This window comes from Setaria italica, chromosome VI, assembly GCF_000263155.2.
Source record: "Setaria italica strain Yugu1 chromosome VI, Setaria_italica_v2.0, whole genome shotgun sequence".
In the NCBI taxonomy this organism is placed as follows: Eukaryota; Viridiplantae; Streptophyta; class Magnoliopsida; order Poales; family Poaceae; genus Setaria; species Setaria italica.
In genome coordinates, this window is record NC_028455.1 from 4,588,777 (window position 1) to 4,598,327 (window position 9,551).

General features: G+C 41.6%; 2 protein-coding genes across 3 annotated transcripts; one reads left to right on the plus strand and one right to left on the minus strand.

Moving 5' to 3' along the window:
* The first annotated feature begins 474 nt into the window (after positions 1-474).
* On the plus strand, positions 475-4,720 carry LOC101768173 (vesicle-associated protein 1-2). The gene is made up of 8 exons (XM_004972749.4): positions 475-639; positions 770-840; positions 1,483-1,564; positions 1,659-1,777; positions 1,976-2,140; positions 2,215-2,256; positions 2,380-2,457; positions 4,361-4,720. Exons 1-8 carry the CDS (start codon positions 570-572, stop codon positions 4,469-4,471), a joined length of 738 nt encoding a protein of 245 aa, XP_004972806.1. The 5' UTR covers positions 475-569; the 3' UTR covers positions 4,472-4,720.
* A 737-nt stretch (positions 4,721-5,457) lies between these two features.
* Positions 5,458-8,827, minus strand: LOC101768581 (putative glycerol-3-phosphate transporter 1). Of its 2 annotated transcripts, XM_004972750.3 has the most exons (3): positions 8,594-8,827; positions 6,731-7,752; positions 6,032-6,594 (listed from the first exon to the last, which is right to left on the minus strand). In XM_004972750.3, the coding sequence occupies exons 2-3, from the start codon at positions 7,665-7,667 to the stop codon at positions 6,032-6,034; spliced, it is 1,500 nt and encodes a 499-aa protein (XP_004972807.1). In that variant the 5' UTR covers positions 7,668-7,752; positions 8,594-8,827. The 2 variants fall into 2 exon arrangements, with proteins under 2 accessions (XP_012702502.1, XP_004972807.1); XM_012847048.2 differs by lacking the exon at positions 8,594-8,827 and having other exon boundaries at positions 5,458-6,594; positions 6,731-7,667.
* Positions 8,828-9,551: the final 724 nt, after the last annotated feature.

Sequence of the window (9,551 nt, forward strand, 5' to 3'; positions counted from 1 at the left end):
TATCTGTGCAATTAGTTTTATAAGTAACTCATATTTAGTCCTTCTAATTAGCCTCCAAATATTTGATGTGACACAGACTATAAACTTTAGCTCAAGAATCCAAACGCCTCCAAAGTTAAGACATGAATTGCATTAGTGTTGAATCTTACCTGAAGTTTTAATGCATGTTTGAACCAGTCGTAAGACAAATTACATATGTATAAAAATTGAGATTCCACTAAACAGGTAACGTAGAATTCAAAAGATTGGTATGCTTATTATTATCAAAGATGTATCTGCACCCGATTAGGAGGTGAAACAAGTAAACTAGAAGTTTGTAGATGAGAATTTAGAAGTAGGCAAGAAACCGTAGCACCGGACATTTATGCTAGTCCTGCCACGAGGAGAACGGATACCTGCTGGTATTACGAAGACCAAAGCTGGAAAACCAGAGCCAAATAAATAATTGTCTTCTTCTCTTGCCCCTTCGTGTCTCTCTCTCTCTCCTCACCCACCCGCCCCGAGATCTCCCCCCTCTCTCTCCTCGCGCCCGCTCTCTCTCTCTCTCTCTCTACCTCTTTGATCCGGCAATGGCCGCCTCCGCCCCTGCCACCGCCGGCGAGCTGCTACGCATCGACCCTCTCGAGCTCCGCTTCCCATGTACGTGCGCCTCCCTGTCTCCCGCTCTGTTTTTTCTTCGTTCTTTGTGGGGAAAAAAATCCCTTTTTTCTTGTTTCTGCCGGCGTGGATCGATAGGCTCGTGACCTTGTTGATGTTTTCCCCTGAGCAGTCGAGTTGAAGAAGCAGATCTCGTGCTCCATGCAGCTGTCGAATCTCAGCAACGACTACATCGCCTTCAAGGTCCGTTTGTCCTTCGCTGTTTCTTTTTCCTTTCTTGGATGCTCTTTCCCTTCCCATGTGAATTATCTCATCTTAGAACCCTAGAAACGGATTGATATCATGTTTTTTGGGCCTATGGTGCTGGCTGATGGGTTTGTGGTTGACATTCCTGCAAGTCCGTTTTTCATGAATTGAAACAGCGAATTTGACCCAAAAATTGGGGCCCGTTATATTGGTCTGTGAAGACGTGCCTTCAATTTGGACGGTTACTGCATCAAAGGGCGATTTGCGCGATTCAGATAAACTTTAGATTGTTTGTTCTCTTGGTGCTTGCTTTTCTGTCGCTAACACTTCTGAGGTATTAGATAGCTAATGGTATCATTATAGGTTTGGGTCATGGAGGGGTCATTATTTTCCTGTGATACCCAACTGTTATATGATTGTTAAACGATGTAGTCTCTGCAGTGAGGTTATTCTTTATTTACCTTGCTTTTCTAACAATGGTCAGTGTAGCGCCCTTTGTATTATTTAACTGCCTGTAGTTAGTCGAATAGTTAAGGCTAATAGCGATGCATTAGTGGTTTAAGGCTAATCTTGAAAAGGCAGCATACATTCAAGGAGTTCTTATTGCATTTTATTTGACTGTTTTCTTTGTTGATTCAGGTGAAAACTACTAGTCCAAAGAAGTATTCAGTGCGACCCAATACAGGGGTTGTCTCACCACGGTCTACTTGCGATGTCGTTGGTCTGTGATTCTTAGCATTTCCCAACCTTATTTATATATGGGCAAATCATCATCTAACCTTGTGCTGTTTATTTGTTTATCTGTGCTGTTGCAGTGACAATGCAAGCACAACGGGAGACCCCCCCTGACATGCAGTGCAAAGATAAGTTCTTAGTCCAAAGCATTGTTGCTCCTGCTGGTATTATTACTATGAAGGATGTCACGGCGGATATGGTAATATTTCTTTCTTAATCACTTTTTACAAAGAATCTGATGAAACATTATATACAGAAGGGAAAAGGCACGAGTTATGAACTCGTTTTTTATGGAGATATAATTTTCCATGTCTTTTAGCACTCTTTATCCAAATTGACTTTAGAGTGCAGCTATGATAAAACTTTGGCATTAATTGTTGTGCTGCTGGCTTGACAGTTTACAAAGGAGTCAGGGAATAAGATGGAAGAGGTCAAATTGCGAGTGACCTACGTTGCTCCTCCACAGCCACCCTCTCCAGTTCCAGAGGAATCTGAAGAAGGTTCACCGTCTAGGGCTTCTGAATCAGAAAATGGAGATGGCCCTGCTGGGGGATTCACCAGAGTGAGTTACTATATATTTTTTTCATTTTCCATTTTTTTCATTGGGATGATAATATATTTTTGAAATAATTGCAGGCACTGAGAGAGCGCATGGAGCCTCAAGAAAAATCTTCAGAGGTCTGTTATTATTTTGATTAGTATAAGATTTCATAATAGAGTTGGCATCTTTTGTATTCTGTTTCCTTTGGTTTTGTATTTTTCTATATTCTCTCTTATACTCTGGGAGTGTTGGCATTGCAGGCTGGAGCTTTGATTTCCAAATTAACTGAAGAAAAGAACTCCGCGATTCAACAGAATCATAGGCTTAGACAGGAACTTGTAAGTGAAGCATCACATTTTATCTTTCTATCCTATTGTACTACAGCTTCATACTGCGAATGCTGTAAGTTCATAAAAAAAAGGAATTTATGTCGAATAATCCACCTATTAGATGATAATGCTTTGATCCCTTTTTCGTTATCTCATCAGTACAAAAGAAAAAAAATCACAAAATAGTTGTGGCGGTAATCCTTATATCATAGGATATTTCACTTCATGCTTAATTTTATGAGAGAAGCAACAAAGGGATTTTCGCTATCCTCTGGTGATGATTTGAGTGGACTTGATTACTATAATAATAGATTATGATGATACCATATAAACAAGTGAGCCCCATATGCTGGTTTGCACTTTTCCTTTCACATGAATCTACAAGCACAACCAGCAACATGAAAATTCAATGGCACATGATTGTTATGCTTTCGATGCTAATAACCAGCTGTAGGGTAGGGTGAATATAGACAAGGGATCTATCTCTCAATCTGTTTGAACTAATGTACTTGTTTAAATTAAGTATAAAAATTAAGATCCCTATTGACTATGTTTTAGTGTTAAAAATTTATTGCCATGTAGGGCCAATAGGTCATACTCACAATAACAGATTTTGACATGGTTACAGTCCAAACTTTAAATGCTTCCTACTTTACCAGAATTTGTCCATACCCTAGTTTTGGCCATGCCCAAATTTTGGCTTGGCACACTAGAGTCACAAATGATGAAATGAAGGATGGGCCTAGCACAATGGTATGCTGCCTGTTTCCTGGGTTCTAATTAGCCTCCTTGCAAAATAAGCATGGGTAAGGCTGAAATTGGCCCCAGGCTCCCACCAGCACTGGGTGCACCCTTTCTGAAACAAAAAGGGCCCTTTAAGAACAAAATCAATTTCGTTTGTGAGATATAACATTTGACAGCGCAAAAAAATACAGCACACACCTTTTATTTTATATTTTTCATTGTCCTTTCCTTCACTCTGTCATTTTATATTTCTGATAAAACAAGGTCTAGTATGACCCTGAAATTTTATATGCTTGCCCATCACCAATTCTCTACATGTACGAGTTTTTCAAAGAAAAGTCTTCTAAACATGTTTAATGAAGGGTTTTGCACAATTCTAACAAGGGGGTGGTTTCCACTGAGTATATCCTTATAAAATGCATCCACGTAAATACCAATCCAAAATCAGCTTTTCAAAAGCCACAATCCAGAATTAGCTTTCCCAAGAGTCAGAGCTCAAAGAAACAGGCCCTATGGTCAAAAGAAAGAAAGAAAAAGAAACAGGCCCTTGGTCAATCTACACTCAAATGTTTGACATTGGTGTGTCCATGTTAATGCTAGCAGCATGAATGCATGATGTGCTCCATTGTTAATGAGCTTTGAAAATGCTGCTAATCTTTTTTTAACTAATTCATGAAGCAATATTTGGAGATTGTTGTTGTGTTGCTTGCTGATGCTACCATATACTAGCTTGTCAGTTCAGTACTAGTTGGCCTCCACAAGCTTCTTGTACTGCTTACTGTTTTGCTGTTGTTACTGCCTACAATATACATTTTTATGTTCTAGTTGCTCATTAACTTTTGTAATTTTGAAGCTTGAAGTTGTTTTCAATTTGTATTTGATCCAAGATGCATTGATTTTTTTTTCTAACATTTTTTTTTTCAATTCACTGATTCTGCTTGAGTCTTACAACAGATCCTATGTTTAAAGTTCATGTTTTGGCCAATGATCTACCTAGTAAATTGCACCAAGAACCTCCTGATGAACAATTATTGTGTCCTAAAATGCAGTAATATCTAACCATTTAGGCTTATGCTACATCTACTAGAGAGTAGAAACTAGTCCTTTATCGTCCTTCATTTCTGTTGAAGCTGTAATTCAATGTTGTTTGTTTCTGTTCATGTGGCAGGATTTGGTTAGACGGGAGATCAGCAAGAGGCGAGGAGGCGGCTTCTCCTTTATCGTTGTCATAATTGTTGCTTTGATTGGCATATTCCTGGGTTATCTGATGAAGTCGTAATTCTTTCAGCCATATCAAAGACATTCATGCAAGTAATGTTTGGGAACTCAAAAGGACCATTCAAGTCAGATGTCTTGCAGTTCTCCGTCCTGTTTTGTCGATATAGGAGTCGCGTATGTGAGGAATGATGAGCCAGTTTAAGCTTTTCTTCTTTTGTTGTTAACTTTCATTGGGTGGGTCGTGCGCATTGCTGACACTGTAACTTGGAAAATGCATCAATTGCTTTTGTTCACCGTTTATGTTGTCAAATGCGGTAACTGCCCAACCTTGAACTGTGGCATTACATATGTGCTGGAGTTGTTTATCTTTTTTTGCCACAAAGTAATCTACCGTTCCGTTACTGATGCAGTGGATCAGAACGAACCAGTAGATATACAAGAGGCACACGAACTAGGCAGATAAAACTAGATGAAATTGTAACTCACAATTCCCGTCTGGTGGTCATTGTAACTCACAAACTCACAATTCCCGTCTAGTGGTCACCAATGATAGGGAGTAATTTTATTATCCAAAACTGTTCTCCTTCCCAAATCTCCTTACACATATATATATATATATACACACGCAAGGCCATTAAGATAGCAGCTGAAAAGCTTAGAACTGATGCATGTAGGACTCTTAAGTTTTATTGGAAAATAAATACTATAGCTACTTGCCCAAGGAAAGTAACTGACACATTATTTGAGTTTATTTGTCTGCATCAGTTACCTGGAAGAATAATATGATTTTGCCTCGTTTAGGAAAAAAGATGTTCATCATGCAAAAGCTTTGAACAAATCTCATTGCACTTATCGCCTTCAATGCAATTTCAAGTTGATAGTAACTTGTCCCAATAATTATTCTGCAATGAATGCTGTTCAGGATAGTTGCAAAGATTGGTAATTGGCTGTGCGACCACTGCCCAACTTGCAATGGTGTGATAAATACCATAGCAAATGAGCGCTGAGAACTTTGCTAAGTAAAGTAACATAAGAGAAACTGATAACTGAAGAAATATGTACGCCAATGTTTCTTGAATCAGCACTTCCCTAGAGCTTTCAATCAAAATTTTCTGAACCTTCTTCACACGCTGTTTACACGTACAAAAGGAGGCCAACGTTCCCAGTAAATGCAGAGTTGGCCATTCCGGTATCATCTTGTACAGAAGGGAGATTCATCCCTTTGATCTACCCTGATCTAAACAACAATCACATACAGTTATATATCTAGAAATGCAACCAGCACAGGCCTGACCTTATTGCCCAATATATTTACAAGGCGCCTAAAATGTGGCTATATTTGGGCTCTAGAGCTTTTGAGGTGTTTTCACCTTCTTTTAAACCTGAAAACTAACCTACGCACACACTTCTATGTTCTGCTGCCTCTATACCTGAACATAAGAAAACTATCATCTGAAGCTGCATTTGAGCAAGTCACTCAGCAACCACATCTCTTTGCCTTTTTTTTTTTAAGTAGATCCGAAGTGACCGAGAAAGGTGGTAGGAAGCAGCAAGCTGCCAACTTCAGAGCAGGCATTCACTGGAAATCTGGAACAACTTCCATGGTGAAACCAGATTGCACTTACACTTCATTTGAGTAGGTACCTTGTGCATCAGTGGCGTCCTTGCTAGCATTGGAAGGCACTTTTCCTTTCAGCTCAGCACATACAAGCTTTGTCAAGAGGAGCCCAGCAAGGAGAGCTGCTGCCATCAGCATTGTGAACACAGCACTCCAACTCTTCGAGGAGATGTACCCTGTGAGCAAAGGCCCGATGGCAGCGCCGACAGATCCTGTCCCATCAATGATTGCTGTCACAGTGGCCAGTGCTCGGGAATTGCCATTTAAAGAGCTGTGGGTGCCAAGGTCAGCTGACACTGCAGTTGTGATCAGGGCATAAGGCCCGTTGACAAACATGCCAGTGATGAACATGAGGCAGATATTCCAACCTATCGACATGCTTCCATATGTGCGGTACAAGAATAGGGCAGGTATCGCACAATACATGAAGCTAGCAGCTGTGATTGCCCGCGCATTTAAGCGATCGGAGATGTGACCAGCAAGAACTCCTCCCAACACACCACCAACATCGAAGATTGTCGATAAGCTACCAGCCATAGCATCAGAGAGGTACTCACCACCAATACCTGAAACAAGGGAAGGCTTTTTAGGAGGCACACTTCTAAGGACAGTTCAGTTAAAAGAAAAAAGAGGATTCCAATATGTACTGAATCATCGAATGAGAGTGATGTCACTCAGATTTGAAGATTGAATAAGACTTACGTGTATGGCTGATGTAGAATGGTAGCCAATACAGGAAGGTATATGCAACCAATTTGGAGAAGAAGAGGCAGAGAGCAAATGGTGCCACTCCAGGAATCCTCCATGCCTCTAAGAAACCTACTGCCTTATGTTTCACTTCTTGGCCTGGTTCCAAAAGGGCCTCCTTCACGGTGTCTTTCACACAGTTAGATTCACCACTGTCAATGTCTATTTCCATTACCTCAGGATTAACCGGCAGGAAAATATACACTATCAACCCAACAAAAGCCATTATCAGGCTGGGGATGGCAAATGACCAACCCCAGCCAAACTTCAGCAGGAATGCAGCAAGTAATGAGCCAGCTATGTTCCCAATAGAAGTGTGTGCATTCCATATACCCATGATCAACCCTCTCTTGCTCTTCCCAAACCAGTTTCCAACAACTGCAACCACTGAAGGCCACCCAATTGATTGAAACAGACCAGAAATCATCTGAATAACCAAGAAGTAGTAGAAGCTGTGAACATTCAGCCAATAACCAGCACCAAAGAGAGTTGTGAATATGGCGGTCCCAAGCATGCCAATTGTCAGAAAGATTCTTAAATCCATCCGGTCACCAATATGTCCAGCAAAGAACATTCCAACAGAATATACGGCAAGGAACGCAACATCAATCTCACCAAGCAATGCTGAGCCATCAGCAGTGTTAAATGGCAACCAGCCAATGTTTAAGCTGTTGCTTGCGTGCAAGCGTCCCCAGTGTGAAAACCCAACCTTCGTCTGGGGATCAAGTGCACTCTTGACAATGCTTGTGATCTTCCTAGTCATGTGAAAGCATGTGTATGCAAAGAATGTCAGGACCAGGACAAGGGTTTGGTATGTTCTCAGAGAACCAGCACCTCCAAATAACCGAAGACCAGGAGGTCTCCTGCTCATCATGTCATGAGACTGAGCCATGAGAACACAAGATTGCTTGCAGATGTCACAGAGCAGTTAGTGCCACAGCAGAGACACACTTTTTTGATACAGGAATAACCACCACCTGAAAACATCAAAGGTCACAGAGCAGTTAGCGCCACAGCCATGAGAACACAAGATTAAATGTTATGTGATCATGAAATAGAATACCAAAACCACGCAACAATTGATCCAATTGCATTATGTACTATTTTTCAGTCCCAAGCAGACAAACATGGGGACAATTGAAGCATCCAGCGACTTAAACCCCATCTAAGAATATTCCGTGAAACAAACTGATTCATTTGTTTACTACTACTAATCCAGCTCAGTGGTCAGATAGTGCACTGAAATAGTTCCCTACAACAACAAAAGCCATGCCAAATCAACCTTGAGTCAGGCACAGGCTGGTTAATTTTGGATGTCCAATATCATGACGTAATCGAAATTTCACCAAATTAATTGGTCCTGTTAATCGTCTAAATTAGTCGAGCATCCCGTACCAACCAATCAACTTAGACCTCACTCCGAAGCAACACCTTACCCTTTAAAACCTGCACAGGAAAGAAGTTTCCGTGTGGATGCAGGTAAAAAGGCGATCTTGACATTTCGGGCTCCAATGTCCGTGCAAAGGTTTCACAAGTCCAATCACAGAAGCCACCCCGCTATTTCAAGTTCAACACCTATATGATGTCACATCTGACGCCTCCCAAATCAGGGAGAGAAAAATCGCACCTTCTCCCATCAATCCCTGACGAACACCCTCCCTCAATTTCCATCCAAAACCTCCCCCAAACCCATTACAGTAGTAGTAGTGCACAATAACACACCACCGTACAAACAAAAATCCGATGGGTTTCCAGAGGCAAGAATCGACACAGAGATTAATTAAGAACAGAAGTCGGCGCTCGAACAAAAGCACGGACCTTTATCCAGAGCGCCGAGGGGGCTCCCGGTGTCCCGCCGATCTGCGGCGGGCGGCGGGTCGCCGGATCGGAGGCGCGGCTCCGGCGCGGGGACGGATTGGACGCAGCGCAAATGCGCACGCGACGCGGCGGAATCACTGAATCACGCAATGGGGGGAGGAGGACTGCAGGAGGAGGAGGAGGAATCAATGCGTTTCTTCCTGGTGTTGAGCTCGTTTTGGTTGGAGCGGAACCTCAGAGCGAGGGCGCATTTATTAGAAGCTACGTTGAGTTTTCCCTGCGTATTTACGTTGCTGCCCTTGACGAAAGTGCCCTTTGCTTCGGTGCTCCTTTGGAAGGAGACAAGTGGTGGCTGGCACCACAAAGAAAATGCTTCGAACTGGCCTCATGATCCACGATGGCATTAGTTTAGCACCGACAGGTTTTGCTAAACCGAGGCCAGGGCAATTTGGTAAGAATTCAGAAAGCTATTAGCAAACGGGTTCAAAGTCATTTTTTTGAAGCCTCGCGACCAGCGTGATTATACTGATTTTTCATTTGTTGCTTTGTCATACCTTTTCTTTTGAAAATTCATTGCGACTTTGAACATTGTGGGCTACATACACGACCTTTTCTTTTGTTGCGCATGTTTTAGAGTGGTGTCATTCTAAAGAAACCGTGGTTGCTAAGTTTTAAACAGCAAGGTGTAACGCTTTTTAATTAGCTTGATATATATTTTATACTACCATTTTGTAAACACAATTTTCTAACATTAGCTATTCAACCATGCAAAGTGAACTAGGCGTTCTCTTTGGAGAAAACCAACTAGAAAGGACCTATTGAAACAAATTGTGCAGGAGGTGGTCCATATCTCACGACACGTATAGCTTGCAGTGCACGTGATGCCTAAAACTCAAAGATTAATTGTGGAGAACTGGACAACAATCCTATACGATACAAATCTTGCTAAAATGGTGAG

Coding starts and splice junctions, on each gene's coding strand:
- LOC101768173 (XM_004972749.4), top strand. CDS start 570: ATGGCCGCCTCCGCCCCTGCCACCGCCGGCGAGCTGCTACGCATCGAC. Junction 1,565..1,658: donor GTCTACTTGCGATGTCGTTG/GTCTGTGATTCT, acceptor GTGCTGTTGCAG/TGACAATGCAAGCACAACGG. Junction 2,141..2,214: donor CTGCTGGGGGATTCACCAGA/GTGAGTTACTAT, acceptor AAATAATTGCAG/GCACTGAGAGAGCGCATGGA.
- LOC101768581 (XM_012847048.2), bottom strand. CDS start 7,667: ATGGCTCAGTCTCATGACATGATGAGCAGGAGACCTCCTGGTCTTCGG. Junction 6,595..6,730: donor ATTCTACATCAGCCATACAC/GTAAGTCTTATT, acceptor CCCTTGTTTCAG/GTATTGGTGGTGAGTACCTC.